The 27046-nt window shown below is 40.5% G+C and overlaps 1 protein-coding gene and 1 long non-coding RNA gene across 4 annotated transcripts in view; one reads left to right on the forward strand and one right to left on the reverse strand.

Annotated features, from left to right (window-relative positions):
- The window catches only part of PLCE1 (phospholipase C epsilon 1), a 348163-nt gene that overhangs the window by 38217 nt on the left and 282900 nt on the right, over window positions 1–27046 (reverse strand). For all 3 annotated transcript variants that reach the window (XM_023226273.1, XM_031936174.1, XM_023226275.1), the window contains 9 exons: window positions 23582–23820; window positions 20643–20704; window positions 20392–20557; window positions 17298–17405; window positions 16147–16263; window positions 14338–14496; window positions 8132–8261; window positions 4106–4227; window positions 3076–3193 (listed from right to left, as the gene is read on the reverse strand). In XM_023226273.1, the coding sequence (XP_023082041.1) occupies window positions 3076–3193; window positions 4106–4227; window positions 8132–8261; window positions 14338–14496; window positions 16147–16263; window positions 17298–17405; window positions 20392–20557; window positions 20643–20704; window positions 23582–23820 (1221 nt within the window). The remainder of the gene's footprint in view (window positions 1–3075; window positions 3194–4105; window positions 4228–8131; window positions 8262–14337; window positions 14497–16146; window positions 16264–17297; window positions 17406–20391; window positions 20558–20642; window positions 20705–23581; window positions 23821–27046) is intronic.
- On the forward strand, window positions 999–8754 carry LOC111552189. Its single transcript, XR_002734576.1, has 4 exons — window positions 999–1228; window positions 4531–4630; window positions 7413–7448; window positions 7707–8754. It is a non-coding gene; the product is annotated as an uncharacterized LOC111552189 (long non-coding RNA).

Consider the following 27046-nt stretch of genomic DNA (forward strand, 5'->3'; position numbering starts at 1 on the left):
CCTAACTGTGGAACAATTGGGTATCTAGGAGGTACCCAAAAATACGCCCATAAATGAAGGAGCTCCAGAAAGGAGATGTCACAATGAGTTGAAGAGTCTCAGATACTTTACAAGGACCCCGTCCTTGGAATTTGGAATGGGGCCAAGGGGAGAAGGCAGGCCAGGCAAGGTTGAGAACACTCTGAGCAATGGCCTGGCACTAGAAAGACAGCAGTGTATCTAGGTCCCTGAGAAGAGTGGGGGATGCAGGGGAGCTTGTGGGAAGATATTGGAAACTAGGTAAGTGGGGTCATAAAATAAAAATACCATATCCTTTTCTTTTCCTATTAGAAGGAGAAAAAAAACCCAGGACAATAGAAGTACTAAATGGAACTGAGAAACAAACCCTAAGAGAAAGCAGGTCAAAAAAACTCAACTACTTCCATTGTGGTGCAAAAAGCCCAGCCCGGGGAGCTGCCAGGAGATCTGGCTCTTGCCCTGCCACTGAACTAGCTTCTGATGGTAGGAAAGTTCCTTCCTTTCTGTGGGCCTCATACCACATGATTGCTGAGTGCCTCATTGCAATGAAGGGTTTTTTTTTTTTTTTTTTTTTTTTTGCATATGGCTTGTAAGAAGGGACTTAGGATGACGAAAGGTGACATACACTAAAATTGATAATGTAGCAAAATTAAAATGAATGGCATAGCAACATGAACAATTTATAGTATTTTCCTCATGTGCATCAAACACATGATTATAACAAGAAATATTTAGAAGGTATTATAACAATAATTCTGGCAATCCAATTTAGCTATTTTGAGACAGGAAATAAAATTGGGGAAAAAATGTAAAAAATTTCATTTTTCTAAAGAAAATGAAAATACACTATACCTATGAAGAAATGTACGCTATGTGAACACTTTTAAAAAACAACATACTTGGAATTTTTAAAATAAGCCGAACAACCACATGCTTAGAAGCTCTACCAAATGACCTCTTGATCCTTCCACGATTCTCTACTGGCACAGAGACTTTATCTTTCACACTGACTTCAAATGTCTTTGGGAATCTGTGCTCCTTATTTACTCAGTGCTTGAGAAGAAAAGACAAAGCCAGTGGAATGGTCCGAGTGTGGCATTCGCTGCATTTTTAAAGAATAAGAGCTGCAGTGGGTGTGATTCTTGAACAGAGTGGCGCTCATCCTTGTTCCTGCAATGAAGGCCATGCCAGCCTCCAGGCTCTTTGACAGGTAAAGTGTTTTACTCCATCAGAAAAAGATTTTTGCCAGTTGCAAATAATGGAAATATTGTACTTATATGCCATGAGGTCATGGTCTGTGAAATTAAACTTAAATGACCAGGTTCCTGCATTTCTTTGAAATCTTTGCTGGCTACTTATTGATTCATATCCTCCTCAACAGGCAGATAAGCAGAAGCAGCTGCCAACAGTCTAAAAACAGTTTATAGGAGAAAACTTACAATTAAAATGATTTTAATATCATGAAATATACGCTTTTTTATAGCATTAAATAATATGACTTTTTTACTCTGGTGTGTGAAAAGGGCACTCACTATTACCTAACTGTGATTTTAAAAAATTTAATTATTATTACTTTTTAGAGATGAGATCTTGCTATATATGTTGCCCAGGCTGGACTTGAACTCCTAGACTCAAGCATTTCTCCTGCTCAGCCTCCCTGTTAGCTGAGACTACAGGCATGCACCACCACACGCAGTTTACCTAACTTTTAAATAGCCCAATGCCTCTGGCCCATTTGTCAGGCACAGTGTGAGACCGGGTGCTTAAGATATGCTCTGGGAGGGACCTGAGTTCAGCCCATCTTGAAAAGATGAGGGCAAGTCTATATACCCTGTTTACTAACATTTAGACTGATCCTCCTATCTCAGCCACTTTCCTGTTCTCAGAAATTTTATTCCAGAGGATCCCTTTTCCTAGTATGAGGAGATGGATTTTTCTGAGTTCCATGTACTTATGGACTTTCTTGTTTGTCTTCCACCCCCTGGTGCCCCATTTGTGGGACACATAATTGAGTATGCTCATTGAAAACAGCCGGAAACAAGAGAGGCCAGGCAGTACAACAGGTAAGGGCAGGACTTTGGAGACAGATAGGCTTCAGAGCCATAGGTCTACCATTCATTAATTGAAAAGGACACTGTTTTTGGAAAGTGGTTCATCAGCCTAAGTCCACTGTACTTCTAAAAACGGTCGGTTGGGGGAAATCTCTTCTTCCACTTCAACCCCATCCTTGGTCCTTGTGATTTGGATGGGGCCTTGCTACCCAGTTCAGAGTGGAGCATGTGACATGGGCTCCAGACTATCAGAGCACTGCATCCCCCTGGCGACAGTGATTGGTTAAGGCTTGGGTAAAGGACCCAATGAGAAACAATGACACTTCTGCGGGAAGTTCTGGAAGAGACTCTTACACTGAAGCTGAAACTAGAAGCATGTAGTGCTAGCCTGCTGTAGTCGTCTTGCAACCAGAAGGGAATAAAGGGGAGAAAGCCAACATGATGGAGGAGGAATGAGAAATGAGGAGAGAGAAAGCATGTGCCTTGGTTAAGCATTACCTGAAACCTGTGTGTCTTCATTTTTAAGTACATGAGTCAATAAAGTTCCCTTTGCCACTTTCAAACCAAAGAATCTTGGCTGATATACTCTGAAATTTGGGGCAAATTACTTCAGCTCTCTCAGACTTTATTTTAAAATGGAGATAATACTGCCTACCTTGTAGAATCATTATGAACAGTAAAGGAGATATATGTAAACAGCACAAATCCTAGTACTTAAGTATTTAATACATTTTAGCAATGAGAAATTATGAGTATTATTATTTTTATAATTATTAACTATTATAAAAAGACATTGTGTGACCTGGAAAATGAATATTTTATGGTATTTTTCTTCATGAGCATCAAGGCAAATTATAACAATAAAGATATTTAGGAAGTATTATAACAATGATTTCAGCAACACAATTTAGTTATTTTGAGAGTGTTCACAATGCCAATGAAATAAATGGCATATTTTTAACATTTGGTATCTTTAAATGTTATACATGATATTGCCTTATCTTACCTGGAAATTTTACTGCTTGACAATAGATTACAAGGTCAGAAAGCTCTGGTGCAATCTGTCTGCTTTCCTTTTTATTCTGATCAAGATAAAATTCTTCTCCCAGTTCCATATCATAAACCTGGTAAGGGAAAAATGATACCATTTTACATGGAAGGTATATGCCACTCACCTCTGAGTTCCCAAAGCTCTTTTATCTGTCCTCTGGTGTTATTGCTGTATTTCCCCTTGCATGGTAATTATCCATACACATGTTTCAACAGCTTTCCTAGAGGAAAAGCTTTCTGAGGGCAGGAGGTGAGTCTAATTCATCCCTCAGTGCATAGTCCACTGTCTTACATGTGGAATGGTCAATAAATCTTTGTTAAATAGAGGATTGACTATGTATCTTCTGTGGCTCAAATTTTTGACATATAATTCCATTGTCCAACAATGTCACTGCAACTGCATCTAAAGATTTGCTCGGAATCTATAAACCATGAGGTACTTGAGGGTAGGATCTGGGTATCACATTTATCTTTCTATTCTCAGTGTCATTCCTCTGCTATCTGGCCCCTGTTTATCTTCTTAGTCATCCCAAATGCCTTTAACACTTCTTGCAATTCCCTGGACATACCTGGCTGTCCTCTTGGCCTGAATGTTCTGTTTTTGTCTGTTTAGCCAAATATTCCTTCTTAAACCTCATATTCCCTTAGAGCCTGTCCTTGATTCTCTGATAACACAGTATAATCACTGTTCTATGCACTAATCTTCAGCAAAGTTGACATGTCTGCCTCCATCACTAAACCACCTCCTGTGCTGCTTCAGTACCTGCCACACATACACCATCAGTAAGTACTGGCTGGATGAATCAATGACTAACTTTCCATAAATGGAAGGTGGGTGTCTCTTAATATCACCAAGTGAACTTTGGCATCTAAGGGAAAGTGAGGGGAAAGGTGAAAGGGAGGGATAGGGAGGAAGTGGATCCCATCTGCAACCGACAAGAGTACCACATGGTCCAAGTGTCATTTAACAGAAACCATTCACCCACCTTTCCTTTGTTGTAAGCAGAGTTATCTGCCTTCTTTATCCTCTTGGGGATTTCTTCACTATACTCAAACTGAAGCTTGTCATTACATGATTTATTTTCAGGTCTGTCTTCCAGAATGTTGTCTGAAAATAAGTTAGCAGGCTTCAGTGAAAAAGAACCCAATGCTTCACTTAAGAGCTACATGTGCATCACTGTGAGGACATCCAGATACTTGTACTTATCTATAAGAATGAGGCTCTAACTATATAGTACGTTAACAAAATGATGGCTTGAAGCCTAACTGTAAAAATTGGGTTGATGCAGTTATTTTCAATTTAATTGATTTATTTATCAGTAGTTTTTGTCACTTATAGACATAATTTAAATGATTCAAAATAATCTGGCATATCGACATAATCTAAATGAAGATGCCAATTTTCATACAGATGATTGGAACTATGCAAATGTTATGGAAGATATCCCACATCAAGAAGCTGACAGCACACATGTTTGGGAAGGATTTAGTGGCTGAAGCACTTCTAGAAGGTACATACATGATTTAATCACTCTCACTTTGAAATGAAGCTATTTACTTCTTTTACCTTGAGAAATGCCAAAACCTGGGGGGAAAGACTTATTACTGGGTGCAGTGCAAAGTTTTTACAATTATAATTAAAAAGCAAAGTTTTCACGATTGTTATTAATTTACTAAGTGATAATCATAACAGAAAATAAAAGGTATCTAAATATTATATCATGAGATATAATCTTATATTTTGCTCTTTTTTTGCTTTTCTACTCGGAATGACTCTAAGGGTATTAGAGGTATATCGTGATGATGATTTTTTAAAATGAAAAACAAGAAAGCTAATTTCTCACTAAGATTTAGTATCACATCATCAGAGCACAAATGATTAGACCAAAAGGACCTTATACCAAATCAGGGCCATGCAGGCTGACAAGAAGTAAATGAGATAAATCATTTCATTACATTTGTATTCACAGAAGTATCACAACGTCATGCTAACCGGGCCCAAGAAATTGGAAACAGAATGCTGACGTCCATGCAGTTAAAATGCCCCGTTCAAATGGCATTTACCTTCCTGACCGTTAGGAGCAGGGGAGGCAGTAAGGACATCTGCTACAGAAAAACAGAATCAGAAAGGGATAAAGGAAGGAGAAAATTAAGACAAACACCAGATAAATTAAACAAAGGTATGAAGCAAAGCACAAATAACAGCAGCTTAGATTATAAATAAATGAAACAAGAAATGTTCTATAGATTTAATATTTTGACTGTTGAACGATGCAAGGACTAGCAGTAAACGAAATGTAAACATTACTAATGTGAATCACGCCAAGGGCTGACACATTCATGTTACATATTTTCAGTTACTGACTGTTGTAATACTCCCAGTATGACTTCACTTCAAACGTACAGAAACAGATTAATTTCTTGGAATTGTGCTGTCATTGTCATAGAATATGTCTACGTTAAGTCATAAATTCAAATTTGTCTGCAGTGTATGTTCAAAACTAGACACAAGATAAATGACAAGGTTGGAGAAAAATATTCATTAAGAATTTATTACCCAAAAGGCAGAGTTACAATTTCTCAAATAAATAACTCTCGTTTGCAACTTCCTTAGGGTTTACTTGCAATAATTCTGTGGCTAGGCATTATCTAATTTTTATAGCCCAAATGGTGTTAGATTAATTCCTTTATTTAATCGGCATGAAAACCAAGGACAAGAGATGCCACAGAGATAAACTGGGCACCCTGACTTTAGAGATGGGTTCCTAATCTAGGATGCCTATGAGGGTCTCCGGAAACTTGTGAAACTCTTGCAGTTGTGCAGAATTTTGAGAGCACGTTTTATTTTTCAAAGGTGACAGCTCTCATCTGATTCTCAAAAGGACACATTATTACAAGAAGCTAGGAAATCTTTGAGGCCCCCTAAGAGGCTGGTAATGGTGCTTCCCACAGCAGGTAGATTTCCGTTCTCTATCCTTGCTGGAAAAAGTGGAGATGGTCACAACAATAATCAAAGGCATATGGCTACTAAGGCATTTAATAGTCACATATGGAAGCCTTAATTGGACAAGCTTCAACAAGCATAACTACAAGGCCTGCATAAGTCACAGCATAACTACAAGGCCTGTTTGAGAATCATCCAGTCAGAGGGATCTTTCAATGAAGAGGGAAATACTCATGTAGTGGTAGTGGGCTTAAGTGGTCATACATTATAGATGTTAGTGCTGGAAGTAGAGGAAGAAAATCACCAAACACTTTGCAGAACCTTTTCATTACATATCTGAGGCATCTAAGGCCTAAAGTGGTGAAGACATTGCCCCAGGTCTCAAAGTCTATTGGAACAGAGCCTTGCGTGGTCCCCTTTTCCAATGATACCCCACCTCTACATACGTGGATTGTTAAAAATGCATGCAACTTATCTTAGAAATTCAGTGGTATAGGACTAAATTTTACTGTCCCAAATGAAAATAAATCAGAAAATCCTTCTCCCACCTGCTCATTTTGTTATTTGCAAATCAAAACCATCTATAATAATTTTTTGTTATTTCTTTATGTGAAAATCTACAGTATAATAATTTCTAAAACGTCTTTTCCTTTCCTGTTCTCAGAAGTACAGAAAAAGCACAGGAGTAATTTATGAAAGAGCAAATGTGTTTTCTAGCGGACTAACTACTTATGGGGCATATGACATCTGGATTAGTTGATTTCTTAAGTGTGCTTTTCCTTTCATATCTGAATCAATTTGTTCTTCTATGGGGCATTACTGGAACTGTAATGGGAAAGAAATCCACGGGGAAGAATAAGTTAATAAAAAAAATTCACATTCCCATGACTTTGCAGAGAAATTGTCTTGACTCCTTTTAATTTTTTTTTCTCTTACTATCTGATGAGATATGTCCCTCATATTAGCTCATGGGGTTTCAGGTGTAGCAAACTGGCTTTTAATTGGTGGTATGGAGCAATCAACTATTACTAAGGACAAATACTAAATGATGTAGTTTGGTATTATATTTGGGGGTAGACAGACAATGCAGCATAACCAGTGATGGAGGCTCACAAAACTGAACTATGATTGGAGACAACTCAAATTTCTGCTGAGGAGCAGATATTTGGAGGAGGCGGCTCAGTTGTCTTAATGCTTGAGATGACTTAATGGTAAATGGTTTCTGGTCTGGGCATATCTGCATATTTAGCAAAACAATTATTCTATATAGAAACAGTATATTCTACTATATAATGTTTACAGAAATAGGAACCTTGGCATTTTCTTGTTATTATATTGTTGTCTTTCAGACATCACCAAAATGAAACAGTCTACTATCAGCAAAGGTACCCGAGTAAACATTCTGCAATCTCTAATAAATGTTTAACGCAAACGAAACACACTGAAAACCTAATTCTCACGTGAGAAGAATCCTCCGCTAGTAATCTGTAGTTAACATCAACTCATGTGGCTTTTTTGTATTGTATCATTAGTATTACCCATGTTTTTTCTCTTTGGTTGGGCCAGAAGGAAAGATCTTGTTGGCTTAGCGGTACGAAAACAGGGAGGGAGGGGAAATGAGGCTCCTTTCTTTTCCCTGCTAGAATGCCAGAGCGAGAGTGTGAAAGGAACGAAGAGCACAGAGCCGTGATGCTGCCCCTTGCTGATCGTGCAGGAGAAAGGATGCAGCCTCAGTCTACGATTCCTGCCAAAAGGACCAGACACACTAGAAGCTAAAGGGTGAAAACAGGGTTTCTCTGCTGCAATTCCATCTCTTCCTCTAGAAACTTGTCATAGGAATGACTCCCTGTAACTTCCCCACCTGCCTCTTCTTTCCTTAAGTGGTGGCTAACAGAATCCCCTTCCTTCCTCAGTCCTTGCTTAAGTGACTGAATTCAGAAACTCCCGGACAGTATTACAACCATCTGCAGTATTGGTCTTTGGAGCTCTAGACTTATTTTAGAAAGAAAAATGTGGAAAATCATCCAAGAATTTTCCTGTGCACAGCATAGGGATCTGTTTCTCTTACCATCAGAAAGGGATTCATAGTCATAATCATATTCGTCCTCCTCATCTTCCTCTTCCTCATTATTGGCAGGTGGGGGGTTGGCATTCCCACCATTATAAGCCTGTGCTTGCATAGATGCTAACTGATGAGCCTGTAAAATAGCAATAATTGTAAACTGCAGATGCCAAGCTACTGAATTCATTTATAACCTTCAAAACTACATCTGATGTTTAACACAATCATTAAAAGTAGCTTAACCTATTTTGATACATTTGGGAGAGGAGGAAAAAAATCTAGATTCACTTGAAACACAATGTCAACACTTGGGTGAACGTCAGCCTTCCTGCAGGAAGAGTCCTGGAGCTTTTATACACAATCTCCAGAAGACTGTGTGCGGTGCTCAGCTAGCCAGGTTCCCGGGACAACCCCTCCAAGAGAAAGTTTTAGTGATTTGGAGAACCAGCACCAATCCCAAATGACTGAAGAAGTGAGTCACCCATCAGTTTTTCAAAAGTACGTCTCTGTTAAGAAACCATTTTTCCCCCTCCTTAAAATAATATCTATAGGCCCCTGACCTTGAGAGCAATGTTAGAATCCCTATGGACAAAGAGGCCAAAAGAATTGTTGTTAGTTTAAATAAAATTTTTTTCAAAAGGCTTTCTGAACCATAAATCAGATTAACAAAACAGGCCTAGAAACTTTAGGAAACTTGATGTGTGCAGCCAGGGAGGTCACATACTCCACGTTTACTGGAATTACTGTGAAGTGATAAGCATCAGTACAGGTCTGGGAACCAACCTAGCTTAAGAAAATCATCTGAAAGATACAAAATGTTACTTGCATGAACTAAATGCAGGAAACAACCTAGAAGTCCAACAATAGAGGAACGGGGTCAGTAAGCAGTGGTTGTCTGCTGGAGAGAATGAGACATGAAAAAATAATTGTTATGTATTTATTGAACAAAGGAATTGAACAAATTCTTTTGTTCAACAAATTCTTTTATTCAATATTTATGCATTGAATATATTATATAGAATATTGTATATGCACACATACATATACGATTCTGCATGTGTATGTGTGCATACGTGTTAATATATTCTCTGTACAATGTATGTGTGTGCATACAGAAAATAGCTATACATATAAATATATATACTACATAAATATACATATAATTCTGTATTCTTTGTTTTATGTATTTAAAGTGCAATTATATAAAATGACAGTCATAAAGTGCTAGATATTAAATGCTAATACAGCAGGGGTTCTTCACTTGCTTTTGTGTCACATACTTCTCTGGTTGTCTGGTGAGATAGGATCCCTTCTTGGAATGATGTTTTAAATGCATAGAATGAAACGGTTACAAAGGAAATACTGTTGAATACAGTGATCACATGTTATAGGAACAATTTGTGCTATTAGAATGTATGTTTTTTTCTTAACACAGTAGAAAGCATAGTAGTAGGTTAAGTAACATTTTTGAAAATATAAATTGAGCATAAATAATTCTTGGAGATATTAGCCACAACTGTGAAGTATAATGAAAAAGTTGCCATTTCTATTGGTGACAATAGGTATTGCCTATATTACTGTAGTTTATTCCCACATTTATAATCAGAGGAAATGCTAAATTTCAGCTAGAGGCTAGTGAAAATAAAGATGTATTTTTTTTCCATATATATTCATAGACTCCCTAAATTCTATTTGTGGATATTACCAAGGTTAAGAACTTGTGTAATATAGTTGTGTTTGACCCTGGAATTATGTATGTTTTAAAATAATTCTCTATTCCCTAAATTTTTGAAATGTTGGTATATTACCTTTATAATAAATACGTATACATAAGGAAGATACAATTTAGGCTGTGTCCATATCCATATGAAATGTATTACAAAGCAGTCCATTCCAGATAACTGGATATTGTCTAGGCTGAGATTTCTCAAAATGGGTTTTGTGGAGTTCTGTGGGTATTAGGTGTTATGGAAAAACTGACAATTACAGGAACCGCAAAATACATGGAATGCCTGGAAACAGCAGCTTAACCAAACCTGAACACATTCCTACTACAGAGTTTCACACAGCCTTCATTTAATACGCTAAAGGGCATCATGAGTCTTCAAAGATCTCCAGTGCATCTTCAAAGATCTCCAGTGAAATCAGTCTCAAATAAACATTTCCCATGCTTACTTAACCAGGGAATTTCTTTCCCCCCGTCTTTCTCTTCTCAGAGTCTCTCATAGGATTAGTGTTCTTAAAAACTTTGGGAAATCTGTTGTAGGCACAAGTGAGCCACAAATGCAGGTCTCTTTATCGCTGATAAGAGAAGGGCCTTGACTTAGCAAGCACTCAAGGTAACGCCAAGTCATGGGAATGATGAGGCCAAGGGCTGGACAGACCCACTGGCAGGGAAGTGTGAGAACTATATGGGAGAAGGACACTGCTCAAAGAACCACGAATAGCAGTGTCTGAAAGTGGAGTGCCAAGGCCCCCGAGATGCTCAAGGAGAAGCATGGGAAAGGTAGCCCAATGAACAGCCAATAGCTGGGACCCTTCTACGCAGTATCCTACTTATTCTAGAGTAGAAAAATGGGACCTCAGCTCCTGAATAAAAGTAACTCGGATATAGGTTGGGGTTGGAGGTATGGGTCAGATGAGGAGACTGGCCCTCATAGGGCTAAGCAGGAGCAATGTCTTACAATTCTGTTTCCCCAGTACCTAGCCACAGTGCCTGTCATCTAGGGTGAACTGTTCGAGTATTTTTGGTTCAAATTCAGGAGAGCAATGTCAGAATCCTGGAAGATCATGGTGGGGTATAGTTAGGAGACCTCAGGATGCATCTCAGTACAAGCCAGAGGCAGGTGGAGGGCTTCAGAAATCCTGCTCTGAGTCAATCCATCCTTGCTGAGGGTGTGTTCTTTGTATGGAAATGACACAGGCCTTCTGTGTTAGGGGGTAGGCCGGAGCCCATGGAGCTCTGGGCATTCACCTGGTTTATTTGAGGTCAGATCACTAGGTCTAGATGCATGATCTACCAGAGAACAGAAAGGCCTTACAGATACGACTGTGGAATCATTGCTGGTACCCCCTGAGAAGTCATCATGAAAGGTCGCAGTCTTAGAAAACTGGAAATAGGGATTATATTGTCCCATTTTTCCAAAATGAGGAACAGGTAAGTTGTGGAAATTATACTGTGGGCAGTGTCAAGGTGATAGCTGACAAAATTTCATGATGGGGTATTAATCACTTGGTTTGTGAGAACTTAGAAAATAAAGAGGTGATTTGCAAGAGTTAGAAAGGATCTACTAAGAACAAATTTACTGCACAGTAACCTCCTTAGCTTTTTTTGGACAAGATAATTCACTTTGTGGGAAAAATAGCAGATAAATCGTGTTTCTCAAACTTTCAGGATAAAAAGAATTATTATTGTTATTATTTTTTTCTGCAAACACCATGGTGACTTAAGGGATTATTTTTTTATAAACAGATGAGCAGGCCTTTCTTCTGGCAATTCTGACTTAGTCAGATTCGTGACCTTAGAATCTGTTTTTCAAAGTGCTCCAGCGACTATTCTTATTAAAGTATTCTGACTTCTGTATCACCTTTCAAAAGGGCTTCTCTAAAGACCGAGACTAAGCTCTACTGCTATGAGCTGGTTGGCCTTGAGAAAGTCACACAAGTGGCCAGGCTTCAGTTTTCTATTTTATAAATAAAGAAATCAATAAAGAAGTTGAAGCACGCTCTGGGAAATGCGGGCTACCAGAGAGGAGAGCACCAGACAAGAGCAACAATCATCAGATGCCATGGGGGTTCTTTAAGAAGGGCACAGGCCTTTCCACCTGGCTGGCTGACTCAAGGGCAACTTGGGATGAAGACACAGTTTGAGAAATTGCTAATAAATGTACCAGATGACAGAAACAAAATACACAAAGAACCTTGTAGGATGTAATAATATACCGAAACCAAGAAGAGCAAAGATAAATATGAGGCTCTCATATACAAAAGGTTAAAATTCACTGTTAATCTGGGAAAATGGGAACACTGGGCATAAGAACAGTCTATATGAAAATAATCCAATGATTTTGTTTTCTACAAGCTCAACATGAGCCCGCTGTGTGCTAAATTATTATTATTATTTTTTTGAGTCAGGGTCTCACTCTGTGGCCCAGACTGGTGTGCAGTGGCATAATCATGGCTCATCGCAACCTTGGCCTCCCAGGCTCAGGTGATCCTCCTGCCTCAGCCTCTCCAGTAGCTGGGAATACAGGCACATGCCACCATGCTCGGCTAATTTTTATATTTTTTGTAGAGCTGGGGATTTGATATGTTGCCCAGGCTGGTCTTGAACTTCTAGATTCAAGCAATTCACCTGCCTTGGCCTCTCAAAGTGCTGGGATTACAGGGGCGAGCCACAGCGGCTGACCAAGAATTTTTGAAAGGAAGACAGTCTGAGGCTGCATTAACAAAGGTTTAAAGTTCAAATTAGGGGAGATGATGGTTTCACTGATCTTGTGCTGTAATATACTACCTAGAATACTGACTTAGTTCTAGAAATCGCATTTTAAGATTGACAAATTCAAGAATATCCACAAATTTAAGAATATTTACAATATTCTTAATGGTAAGTAAAGAGTCTTAGCAAACATATCCTGTCAGGAACAGTTGGCACAACAAGAATTTTTAGCTTGGAGAAGAAAAGCTGGTGGGGAAACACATGATAGCTTTCTAAATATAAAATTAGTCTGTACAGCTGCAGAGGGAAGAGGGAGGGCCAATGAGAAGGAGGAACAGGAAGGAAGATTTGGGCTTAACATAAAAAAGACTTCTGTTCATTAGTGGAATGAAAGCCTTATAAGTACCTGCAAATGACTGTGCACAGAATGGAAAAGGCAAAGACATTCACATTTATCTTGAAGACCATAGTGGTATGTGTGATTAGCAGCTTTATCTGCTTGGCAGTGAGTACCGGGCAGGAATTGTTGGATGAAGAAAACAGCACAGACGAACAGGGCTCTAGAAGAAAAAGCACCACTGCTGGATGGTCAGTCACTGATGTGGCATTTGAGGAAGGTCAGGTAGAGTATACATGCTAATATTTAAATAACTTAGTAACAAGGCCATCAGCATAGGTGCCATGGCCTCTGAAACCCAAGCAAAGGCCAGGTCACCTGGAGCACTTTGGAAGTGCAGATCTGGATGTCGACCCAGTGGAGGTCTCCAACTGGTGGCCCTTGGGGCTGACTTCACCTCCAGACCTGACTGGTTTGGCTGGTGCAGTGTTTTAAAAATAATTGAATTAGAGCTGTTCATTGATGGGGCGTGCACACTCCACTCCTGTCCTCACCACTTCCAGCTGTCCTGTATCCAGCTGGCTCCTCACACTGATGTTTCCTGCTTAGCCCCTGAAGGTGGCTGATTTTGCAACTTTTGGCCCAGAGTCATGGGTGATCTTCAAATTGGGTAATGTATACCTTCAGAGTACACAAACACTTCAAGGGAATATGCAAGTTCAGATGTTTGTAAAGAAATTGGTTTCTGTATGTGAAAAACAGGTCAGCCTGAGAGCAAGTCTGTAGTGGGCTAGTTTCCAAAGTGATGTTTTAGGACCAACAGCGCCCTCCTAAGTAGGATAAATAGTTTTGCTGGCTGTCGTCCTGTGGGGTAAGTGGGTGCAGCCTGGTAAACAGACTCTGTGTTCTGGACCTGAGGTTTTTCACAGACCTTTGGGCTGAGGGTCTTCTACACAGGTGGGTTTGTCGTGCTTGGACCCAGATCTCTGTTGTCGAGATCTGGGCCGAAGCAGCACAAACTAGTGATAGGCTGGGATCACATGGCTATGACTATTGGGCTTCTACTACAGGCCCCATGCCAAGGGCTTCCCTAAGGGGACTCTCCCTAAAGGGGACTAAAGCAGTCATTATGGGATGGACAACCCCCAAAGCTCAGTTTCAGACACAACAGTCACACTTCATCCTACTCAGAATAAATTAAATAACGGAAGAATATTCTATGTGGGAACAATTCCACAAATTAAATCTCGGGTGAGTGAGATGAGAGAATTTATTGGTCTATGAAATGAAAAGCCCAAAATCAAATTTATCATCTAAGGAAAGTCAGTCTTGAAAAACTAGTAAACGAGCAGATCATCTGAAAGGTTAGAATGATATTATTTTTCTTTGTTCTAGGCACACTGCCTTTTCATAACCAGTTTAACAAAAGGGGAGTACCTTTTGCTTTAAGATATCCACTGGCGTCTGATGGGCTTTTAGCTTCTTGTTTTTAAGAAGCACTTTCCTTCTGAGTTGGTCAGGTGAAGGAAGCATTGGATCATCTGAGAAATCAGTCTCAAATAAGAATTTAGCCACCAGCTTTTCTCCAAACACAGTCTAAAAAGAATGAAGGAAAACATACAATCAATGCCTTTTATCTATAATTGATAAAAATATGTACACTTCATAAATATAGAAGCTATGTTAGATCGGTTGAATTATTTAAAAAGTCTTAGGAAGAGGAACTAGGAAAGAAGCTGTCCCCTGCTCCCGCCCCCTTCATAGCTTCTTACTGAAAGGAAGGGAGGTGTTTAGAAGGACAGGGGGAGAGGTCGAGGCCACTCTGCAGCTGGCATCAGTTCTAATTATTTAGGAAAATATTCTGTGGTCTGACGTATTAAATAAGAAAAAAGAGAATCAGTTAGAGACTGTTGTTTATAGAATAAGGTTAGTTTCAGATGAAGTCAAGTCAAAAGGATAGAAACTTTGGAGGGGGTATGGAGTAGGGACAAAGACGAAAGAAAGACATAGGTAGAATTTGCCCCCACATAGTGTAAAGAACCACATACACAATTCTCACAAAGATTTTGGGCATGGATCTCCAAAGCAGAATGTGTGTCTCTCAAGGAGGTGGGTGGAAGGAAGGCAGACACAATGCTTATATCAACTCCATTGTTGCCCAGGCTGGTCTCCAACTCCTGAGCTCAGGTGAACCACCCCCCTTGGCCTCCCAAAGCGCTAGGATTACAGGTGTGAGCCACTGGGCCTGGCTTCAAGTTACTTTTTAGTTGAAAAAAAAATCAAAGCTTAGGCCAGAACAATATGAAAAGTTAATTAGTTTTGTTGGCATTGATATTTGGGACATTTTGTTAGTGCCCCTCCTTCCCACTGAGAGCCACATTTCCACAAATGCCTCTACTATTAGAGGAAGGGGGAAGTATAATGGAATATCTGCTCCTAAATCTGGGTGCATTATCATTCCCTTATGTAAGGAAGGGCTGACTGTTAACACAGCAACTGTTCTGGCCAGTCTAAGCTCTTTGCTAACTTGGATCTTTGTACTGTGGTATAAGAAGATCTTCTACAATATTTGACTTACTTGCCCTGAGATATTTTCAGCTTTTCCACATGCAACTGACAGATGACATCCTGGCATCCTGACCTGTGGTACCAGAAGTGTTGGAGAGTTGGTCCACCCTAATCTCCTAAGGCTTTCTGGAAAGGGTAAGGAGACCAGAGAGCAATGCTTGTATCACTACAGCTGAAAAGAGGGACCATCCCAGAGAGGGCCCAGGCTCTGAGAACAGCCCAATTTCTCAGGTTTGTGGGACCCTAACTTTATATGCTTCACGGCCAAGGTCTAATTGCGGCATGGTCCACAAAGGCTTCATATAAAACCTAATGATGGCTGGGTGCAGTGGCTCATGCCTATAATCCCAGCACTTTGGGAGGCCAGGGCGGGTAGATCACTTGAAGCCAGGAGTTCCAGAGCAGCCTGGCCAACATGGCGAAACCTCATTTCTACTAAAAATACAAAAATTAGCCAGGCATGGGAGCACACACCGGTAATCCCAGCTACTTGGGAGGCTGAGGCAGGAGAGTCGCTTGAACCTCAGAGGCAGAGGTTGCAGCGAGCCGAGACTGCGCCACTGCACTCCAGGCTGGGTGAGAGAGCGACACTCTGTCTCAAAACAAAACAAAACAAAACCAATGACAATTGCAAGACAAGGGCCAACATATCGTCCTGCCTTTTCGTTGAGAGCTCACCTTGAAAATTTCTGCCATTTTTCGTTGCTGAGGCAATGAACAGTGGTTCTCAATCGATATGATGATTGGCAGGTCAGAGTTGATGAAGGCACTGCGATCAATGGCTTCAACCACTTCCTGTGAGAGCCAAAACAGCTCATTAGAGTCCAGGTATCTGTCAAGGTGGTCAGAAAGCAGGGTATTTATAGCCACAGAAAGCATCTCATTTGTTACCTGCAGCAGACTCTGACCAAAGGTGGTTTTTGTATTTTCAAATGAAGGATGAGGATAAGGCTATTTTGTAGAAAGACATTAAACTGTTTATAGTGAGTATTGTTCATATATTATAAGGAACAACTATCATTATATTGAATTTAACAAATCTATCTATATACATATACTCTCTGTATATATATATACACTCTATGTAGAGTATATATATACAGTATATAAACAATATATTGTGTATATATGATACATATACAGTATATATACAATATATTGTGTATATATATTATATATATACAGTATATAAAGTATATATATGCAATAAATATATAAATTGCAACAATGTTATTACATGCTAACTAGTATAAGGTAATGGTTACTAACTTTGGTTGAATGGAGAATCTAATAAGAGTTCTAGATTAACTCCAGAAAAATGAACATGTGCACATTCCATATGATACAGCAAACGCTTTTGGGAAGTCTTCATTTAGATCCAGCATAAAGATCCTTGACTTAAGGTGTAATTTGGTCAAGTCACTGATTTAAATGAAGAATGAAGGCCAGGCGCAGTGGCTCACACCTGTAATCCCAGCACTTTGGGAGGGTGAGGCAGGCGGATCACTTGAGGTCAGGAGTTTGAGACCAGCCTGGCCAACATGGTGAAACCCTGTCTCTACTAGCAATACAAAAATTGGCCGGGCTTGATGGTATGCACTTGTAATCCCAGCTACTCGGGAGGCTGAGGCAGGAGAATCTCTTGAACCTGGGAGGCAGAGGTTGCAGTGAGCCAAGATGGTACCACTGTACTCCAGCCTGGATAACAGATCGAGACCCTGTCTCAAAAAAAAAAAAAAAAAAAAAAAAAAAAAAAAAGACAAAAAAAAGAGACAAATGAAGATAATGTCTCTTTGTGATTTGATTTAAAGAAAGTTATGAAGGATTACCTTGAAGGGGATCTTGGTTGTCAGTGTATGTCCATGATAAATGATGGGCATCCCATCGTCTCCGTCCCAGCAGTCCAATTCTACACTTCGACAGCCTTGCAAGAGGACCTGTGTGATCAATGAGTGAATCCACCCCAGGTGAGCACCTAGAGATAAAGCCTCAAACTAAACCCAGCATGTAGTTCTACATATCAGGCAGTGTTCACACTCAGGACTAAAGCAGAAGGGCACATGGTCTAAAACAAACACTGCATTTTCACCAAACGCCACAATTAATCTGGAATGGGAAAGGAAGGGAACAGATTAAGGTAGAAAGAGTGTTTACCAGAGCTGAATATTAAAGGAAAGTAAAATTTGATAGCAAAACCATATGGCCATTTTCCTAGCAACTTTGGCCCCTTGAAATCTTCAAATTACAGAGCCAGGCAAGTGCTCTATCTGGATAGACATCAATGGAAGTGAAAATGCTAATGCCACAGCCCAGAGAAAATAAGGCCACTGAGTCCTTAATGAACCGGCTCAACATTTACAGCAAGCCAATCAGGATAAAATCACTTCCCTAAGACCCAAATTAAACCATGATTAAACATCTTTGCTGTGAATGCATAACATGTAAGAAGAGTAGAAGCAAAGAGTTATTAAGGATTTGCCTGGCTATCTAATTCCAGAATAGCAACTAGAGCAGAGACGGCAAATAATCCATAAATGGTTCCTTTCTCCCATACCCACAGCAGACATCAGTAATCAAGCTAGGCACACTAGTCCTTTAAGCTTTAATATGTTAGCTCACAACCTCTTTATTAAAGTGCTCCAGAAAACACTACCAAAGAATCAGATGAGTTGATACCTATTTGTTATCCTGGATCTGAAGTGGGAAGCAGAGCTCAATACATGTGCTTGGGTTGCAACTCTGTAAAGTTTGCTTGAAGCACCTTCTTCCTCCATAGATCTAGCTGTACATCATCTTAAAAAATTATTACATACCGGAATAGTGACCCAAGCCAATAAATTGATAGATCTGTAAATGTGCCTACTCACTGACTTTAGAATGCACATAATTATGTCTATGTGACAGCAATCCATTCCATTACTGGGGCTTAGTGGCCACTAGAGTTTCTGCAACTAAGCTCAGGTAGTGGAATGATTCTCATTTTCACAGTTTTGTATGAGATATGTGCTATATTCTTCCTATTTTACAGCATAGTGGGTGGCCTAGAATCTCAAGGCTATCTGCTTCTTTCAGCAGCTAGAGTATCTAGAGGGGCAGTGTCTTGGGCTGGAAACTGCTATGTAAAATGGTGGCTGGAACACCAAGCTGCTTATCTCTGTGGTGCCCCTGCCAGACCGGGAGTAATGTTCAGCAACTGGCAACAGATGAGATGGCTTTTCAGCATGGATGGACTAAAGGCCTTCACCCAAGTCTGTGTGACCTCAGATCTCCACATATGGCTAGAAGAGGAAAACCTGGGCTGGAAATTCTAGATGAGAAGAACAGGGCTTATTCTCACTTCCCATCTGTCCCATGGAGTAATGTTAAAAGGTAATTAGGAAGGGCCAAGGAAAAGTGGAGAGGGGTTAGAAATGAAGTAAGAGGGATCTACCTGCACAGTAGGTTTCATCCCATCTGTGAGTGTATTTGAGGGGTTCTTGTGCCTTATTCAAAAGCTGTGATAGTATCTCCTTGGGGTGTGATGTTAAGAAGTTTAAAATCTGTTTGAAGTCAAACAGGAATGAAGTAGGGATTAAAGCCAGGACACTGGTCCTTGTTTATTTTCCTGGGATAAATGTGCATACATATAAGTACATAGATATACATAGATATGCATATATGCACTTATACATATATGTACACACATGTATATGTATGTATATACTTATGTATGTGTGTATATGAAATATATATAAGTATCTGTATTTATATGTATATTTAATTTTATTCCTATAGAATAATGGATTTCAAACTTCTTTTAACTTTGGCATTTCTGTGTGCAAATGGAGGGCCAATATGTAAAGTGTGTAGAAGAGTAGTACATTATCTGAAGTGGGGCAGATGGCACCCCTCCTACTCTCTGGCTTCCTCGTTTCAGTGTCAGGGACTGAGGCCCCATGACAGAACTCCTATTTTGAAAATCACTATGCTAAGGACACATCTTCATTCATAATAAAGGTTCCTTGGAAAATAGAGTTTAAAATACATATTCCCGCTACACAAGCTTTGGGATAAAAGAACTGCTCCATGCTTTCAGGAATATCTGCATGAATCTGGAGAACAAAGAAACCTCATTGTTGCTGGGGTTATGTAAACAATATGCCTGTGATTTTCAGACCTGGACCCACGTGTGCACACAATGACACACTTATATTCCCTGCCTAGCTCCAACTGAATTGACCCTTCTTGAAAGAGTTAAGAAAAAAGGCAGAATAGATGAGGAAGCTGCAGACGGTACAGCAGAGAGGCAATGGACACGCAGATCGTTGCAAGTTGGATGTTTAGGTAAAAAGGATGGACTTTTTCTAGTCTAGAGAGCCTACTGAGTTTCAAAGAACATTCTCATGATTTTAATGTGTAGGGACAGTGCCTTCAGTCTGTGCAGATATTTTTCTGAAATTTTTTTTTTTTTGGTTACCATAGGGATAGATTGATTATTTAACAAACTGAAAAGCAAAACAAACAATATTTTGGGAATAAGTACATAGAAAGTTGCATTTTCTACTATGCTTTCCCACTACAATATATTATTTAGCAGTTAGAGAAACGATTAGATAATTTTCCCATGGGAAAATCTAATTTTAGTGGGAGTAGGTCAGACTAACTAGGATCTAAAAGCTATGAGTCTCAAACAAACACTTTCATTTTGGCCTAGAATAAAGGTTAAGTATAGATGGGGGAAAACAAAACAAAACAAAAGAAGTAAAGAAGACGACTGCTGTAGTAAAGCCAGTTTCCCACACATCGTGGTTCCTCACATTTGACATGGAACAGCTTACTCTATAAACTCTTCAAAGGAGTCTGGGGCCAGGCTTTTGTGACCTTGGGGGTTAAGTAAATAATTAGGCTTAATAAAAACCACATTCCAAGTGGCATTCCCTGTACCTGGCTGTAGAGTTCTACCGAGGATTCTCCTTTGAGCTGATGGCCCGTGAGGTAGGTATTGTGCGAAGATTCGATGTAATAGTATGAGAGGGGTAGCTGTAGTTCTTTAATGTTCTCCTGTGATTCATCATTTTTTGAGGCAAAATTTTCTTTATCCATCAGAAACCTAGGTGAAACAAATTTTCTTAAGACTGCATGGGAAAAATGCATACTACTCTTAAAAGATGGGCAAAAGATATTTTAAAAGTTACCTTGCAAACCCTTCAAATGACATTAGTCCCTGATGACACATACCGATGTTAGGCTCAAACTTCTGCAAGGGATTAAAAAAAAAGTGTTATTTAGGTTAAGGAAACTAAGAGGGGGAAAGAAACCACCACATCATTTTTTAAAGCTGTTCTGTTTTCATCAGGAAACATCTAAACCAAATATTTGAACTAATTTAGTAATGTAGTGGTAAGAAGTGGTTTTTAGTCCAAAAGAAAACATTTATTATACAAAGCATATTTATTTAATAGAAAAAAGGAGAGAATGAGAAAAGAACAAGGCTGATTTCTATGAAAACAAAGTGTATCAGTTTATCCAGGTGAAAATGGGGATAACAATAGCAGTTACCATAAAGTTGGTGAGAGGCGAACTGAGATGATTCACATAGAGCATGGTGCCATGCCTGTATTTAGTAATATTATAATGAGCACTCAACAGTGTGATAGTAATCTCATAATTTTAGCATTTTCAGTGATCTAATCCAACTGCTGAACAACTAATACACTGATACCCAGTCAGGAGATAAGGGAAGTTGAAACCTAGACTCATTTGTTGCATGCAGCCACACCACTCCTCTCTGCTGACACCCTGTAGTGTAAACCTTCACCAGCTATTGCTGGTTACTATGATAGCTTCCTAAGCAGTCTCTCTGCATCTGTTCCTTCACCAGCACAGTTTAAAATGGGGCCAGAGTAACCACTTAAAAAAATTTTTTTTAGAGATAGGGTCTTGCTATATTGCCCAGCCTGGCCTCAAACTTCTGGGCTCAGGCAATCCTTTTGCCTCAGCTTCCTGAGTAGCTGCGACTACAGGTTTGTGCCACCATGCCTGGCTCAGAGTAACCTCATAAAAAGTAAATCAGCCAGGCGTGCTGGCTCATGCCTGTAATCCCAGCACTTTGGGAGGCTGAGGTGGCGGATCACGAGGTCAGGAGTTCAAGATCAGCCTGGCCAACATGGTGAAACCCCATCTCTAGTGAAAATACAAAAATTAGTTGGGCATGGTGGTGCGTGCCTGTAATCCCAGTTACTTGGGAGGCTGAGGCAGGAGAATTGCTTGAACCTGGGAGGCAGAGGTTGCAGTGAGCCAAGATCGTGCCACTGCCCTCCAGCCTGGGTGACAGAGCGAGACTGTCTCAAAAAAAAAAAAAAAAAAAAAAAAAAATCAAATCATGTTACTCTCCTGCTCAAAAATTTCAGTGGTATTCCATTTCACATGGACTAAAGCCAACCTCCTTATCATGCTCTAAAAGGCCTGGATGACTGGGCCCTTGCACATCTCTCTGACACCATGCCTGCCATTCTCTGCCTGACTTGTGCAGCTCACAGTACACCAGCTTTTTGTGGTTCCTCATAAATCCCCAGCTTGCTGCTGTCTTGGTCTTTGTCCTTGAGTCTCCCTGTGGGGAATGCTCTTTCCTGAGACCTTCAAACTGGTTACTGACTTAGGGCTCAGTTCAAATGCCACCTCTTCCAAGTGGCCTTTGCTTACTCTCCTCAGCCCTCCTCCTGTATCATTCTATTCCCTCACTTGACTCGGTTTTTCCCCTACTCCATTATTACCTGAAATTACATCATATCTTTGTTGTCTGCCTCACTCGCTAGAATGTAAGCTGCATGGAGGGCCAGAACTCTTATCTTATTCTCTGCTATATTCCCACCTCCTAAAACTGAGCCAGCATAGTAGGAACTAGTAAATATTCATTTAATGACTAATGAGGTTGAAAACCTAGACTAAATCTGTTGCATGTTCTAGAATAACAAGAAAAAATTATGTTTCGACTCCTTATAATAGTTACTGAGTTAGAGAAAGCCTGGGACCTATGTTAATTATATGTTAAAGAACACTTACATACTTGTTTTTTGTTTGTTTTTTGAAACAGGGTTTCGCTCTGTTACCCAGACTGGTGTGCAGTGGTGCCATCTCAGCTCACTGCAACCTCCGCCTGCCAGGCTCAAGCGATTCTCGTGTCTCAGCCTCCCAAGTAGCTGGGACTACAGGCATGGATCACCATGCCCGGCTGATTTTTTTTTTTTTTTTAGACGAGGTCTCGCTCTGTTGCTGAGGCTGAAGTGCAGTGGTGTGATCTCAGTTCACCGCAATCTCCGCCTCGTTTTCCAGTGATTCTCCTGCTCCACTCTCCCGGGTAGCTGGGATTATAGGCACGCACCACCACACCTGGCTAATTTTTGTATTTTTAGTAGAGATGCGGTTTCACCATGTTGGCCAGACTGGTCTTGAACTCCTGATCTCAGGTGATCCGCCTGCCTCAGCCTCCCAAAGTGCTAGGATTAAAGGTGTGAGCCACCATGCACGGCCCTGGCTGATTTTTGTGTTTAGTAGAGATGGGGTTTCATCATGTTGGCCAGGCTGGTCTTGAACTCCTGGCCTCAAGTGATCCACTGGCCTCAGCCTCCCAGAGTGCTGGGATTACAGGCGTGAGCCACGATACCCAGCCCATACTTGGTATTTTGTTAAAAAAAAAACAAAACAAAAAAGGTCAGGTGCAGTGGCTCACACCTGTTAATCCCAGCACTTTGGGAGGCCAAGGTGGGCAGATCATGAGGTTAAGAGATTGAGACCATCCTGGCCAACATGGTGAAACCCCATCTCTACTACAAATACAAAAATTAGCTGGGCATGGTGGCGGGCACCTGTAGTCCCAGCTACTCAGGAGGCTGAGGCAGGAGAATTGCTTGAACCTGGGAGGCGGAGGTTGTAGTGAGCCGAGATCGTACCACTGCACTCCAGCCTGGCAACAGAGCGAGACTCCGTCTCAAAAAAACAGAAAAAGCAAAACTCTATTTCTGTCCCAGATTTAAAGACTTTGGAAAGAAGTACAGAAAGAGTAAACATTTAGCAGCAAATTATTAGAATAGCCAGAGGCATCACACAGACATGCACACACAAAACACGCACGAACCTGGATGATGCTGAGGATTTCATCATAAGTGCAGTGTTCTCCTTGGCAATTCACGAGGAAATCATTGAGCTGAAGTATGCCCACGCCGAAAATGCCCAGAGATGTGCTCTCAATCCCAGTGCCATTTGTCACGATGCTTGCAGCAGCAATGGCATCAGATATCTGCCTCTGGTTGTCCGATAGCTGCTGTTTACTCTTGATGAACAACCCCAAATCTGAGACATTTCTGGTCAACAGATCTGAAACAGAATCACCACAGTACATAGACAAGACAGCCAGCATCTTTTGCAAAGTTTATTTTGGAAATAATGGTGTGGAATTATTAAAATGGAGAAGGTCTTTACTAATGTACCTAAATAAGCCATCAAAGAAGTGTTTATTCCTGGCTTCACATAGTGATAGGAATAAAAAACAAATCAATGAATAAGTAAAGGAAACTAAGGGCTGGACACGGTCATTCATGCCTGTAATCCCAGCACTTTGGGAGGCTGAGTCAGGTGGATTACCTGAGGTCTGGAGCTCGAGACCAGCCTGGCCAACATGGTGAATCCTCATCTCTACTAGAAATACAAAAATTAGCCAGGCATGGTGGTGTGCACCTGTAGTCCCAGCCACTCGGGAGGCTGAGGCACGAGAATTGCTTGAACCCGGGAGGCGGCGGTTGCAGTGAGCCTAGATTACACCACTGCCCTCTAGCCTGGGCGACAGAGTCTGTCTCAAAATGAATGAATGAATGAATGAATGAAAAGAAGAAGGTTCAGTTGGGGACTTCAGGCCAAATTCAGGCTTTGGTTTTAGGGAGTAACTACTTGCACATTTTTGTTTGTAGAGATTGAAGATATACCCTTAAAATTACAGGTTTACTATAATTTAGCAGTGTAACTATAAGCATTTGCGTGCAGATTTTTGTGTGAATATAAATTTTCAACTTGTTTGGGTAAATACCAAGTAGCGTAATTGCTGGTCACACGGAAAGACTATGTTTAGCTTAGTAAGAAACTGCCACACTGTCTTCCAAAGTGGTTGTGCCATTTTACATTCCCACCTGCAATGTTCCAATTGCTTCACATTCACACCAACTTTGGTATGGCCATTTTAATTTTAGCCACTTTGGAAGACAGTCTGGCAGTTTCTTATGGAGCTAAACATAGGCTTACCATATGATCCAGCAATTGCACTCTTAGGTATTTACCCAAATGATGGAAAAACTTAAGCCCACACAAAAACCTGAATACAAATGTTTATAGCAGCTTTATTCATAATTGCTAAAACTTGGAAGCAACCAAGATATACCTCAGTAGGTGAATGGATAAACAAACTGTAGTACCTCCACAAAATGGAATATTATCCAGGGTAAAAAGAAATGGGCTACCAAGCTGCAAAAAGCCATGGAGGAAGGAAATTTAAATGCATATTGCTAAGTGAAAGATGCCAGCCTGAAAACACTACGTACTGTGTGATTCCAACCATATGATATTCTGGAAAAGGCAAAACTATGGAGATAATAAAAAGAGCAGTGGTTGCCAGGGACTTGGAGGGAGGATGCGGGGGGATGGAAAAGTTGAGCACAAGGAAATTCCAGGGCAGTGAAACTATCCTGTATGATACTGTAATGGTGGATACATGTCATTACACATTTGTCAAAACCCATAGAATGCACAACACAAAGAGTGAATCCTAATGTTAACTATGGACTTCAGTTCATCATAATGTATCAATATTAACTCAGTTGTAACAAATATACCACATGAATGCCAGATATTACTAACAGAAGAAAGTCTGTATGGGAAAGCAGAAGAGAGTATATTGAAACTCTGTACTTTCCACTCATTTTTCCATAAACCTAAAATTGCTCTAAAAATAAAGTCTAGGCTGGGCATGGAGGCTCATGCCTAAGATCCCTGCACTTTGGGAAGCTGAGGCAGGAGGATTGCTTGAGGCTGGGAGTTTGAGAGCAGCCTGGTCAACAGAGCAAGACCCTGTCTCTACAAAAAAATTACATTATTTTTAAATAAGAAAAAATACATGAAAATGATAAAATAAAAACAAAAATAATAAAAAATAAAGTCTAATAATTTTTGAAAAATGTAACTACTTGACTAATCCATGGTTATGGAGGTTTTATGAGTAAAGTTGAACAATAGTTAATAGTCTCAGTTCAAGGACAACATAAACTCACAAATAATTATGAAGCAACTGCATAAAAGAGGAAAGATTTTTGTTTTTTCTATTTGTGTTTATGGTTTCCAGGAAGAACAGAGGAGGAAAATGATAGGCTGAAAATGCATGGGTGGTTAGAAAAATGCATGGGTGGTGATAGTAATGGTGGTGGTGGTGAGTGGGATAGAAGAATGAGACATTCTGGTTTACACAGTAGGAAATATATCCTGGACAATCATTCAGACAGAAGTACCCTGTGGAAGGCACTAAAGACTCTCCTTGTCAAAGGGCAGAAGACTACTGCCCTGCGATTGAACACACATCTGTCTGTAGACAGGGAAGAGACTGGGGATTCTCCACTGTGACACACACCACAGACCCAGCAGACATTTGAAAATGGTCAGTGATGGCCGGGCGCGGTGGCTCAAGCCTGTAATCCCAGCACTTTGGGAGGCCGAGACGGGCGGATCACGAGGTCAGGGGATTGAGACCATCCTGGCTAACACCGTGAAACCCGTCTCTAATAAAAAATACAAAAAACTAGCGGGGCGAGGTGGCGGGCGCCTGTAGTCCCAGCTACTCAGGAGGCTGAGACAGGAGAATGGTGGGAACCCAGGAGGCGGAGCTTGCAGTGAGCTCAGATCCGGCCACTGCACTCCAGCCGGGGCAACAGGGAAAGACTCTGTCTAAAAAAAAAAAAAAAAAAGAAAAGAAAAGAAAATGGTCAGTGATATGGTTTGGCTATGTACCCATCCAAATCTCATCTTGAATTGTAGCTCCCACAATTCTGTGTTGGGGAAGGCACCTGGTGGGAGGCAGCTGAATCATGGGGGCAGGTCTTTCCCATGTGAAAATGTTCTCCTGATAGCAAATAAGTCTCATGAGATATGATGGTTTTATAAAGGGGAGTTTTTCCTGCACAAGTTATCTTGTCTGCTGCCATGTGAGACATGCCTTTCACCTTCTTCCATGATTGTGAGGCCTCCCCAGCCATGTGGAACTGTGAGCCCATTAAACCTCTTTTTCCTGATGAATTACCCAGTCTCAGGTATGTCTTTATCAGCAGCGTGAAAATGGACTAATATAGTCGGGAAAGGGTTTTTGGTTGTCAGAATGACTGGAGGGCTTTATTGGTTAAATATCCTGAAATACGGCCGGGCGCGGTGGCTCAAGCCTGTAATCCCAGCACTTTGGGAGGCCGAGACGGGTGGATCACGAGGTCAGCAGATCGAGACCATCCTGGTCTACACGGTGAAACCCCGTCTCTACTAAAAATACAAAAAACTAGCCGGGCGAGATGGCGGG

This window comes from Piliocolobus tephrosceles, chromosome 9 (genome assembly GCF_002776525.5).
Source record: "Piliocolobus tephrosceles isolate RC106 chromosome 9, ASM277652v3, whole genome shotgun sequence".
Taxonomy (NCBI): domain Eukaryota; kingdom Metazoa; phylum Chordata; class Mammalia; order Primates; family Cercopithecidae; genus Piliocolobus; species Piliocolobus tephrosceles.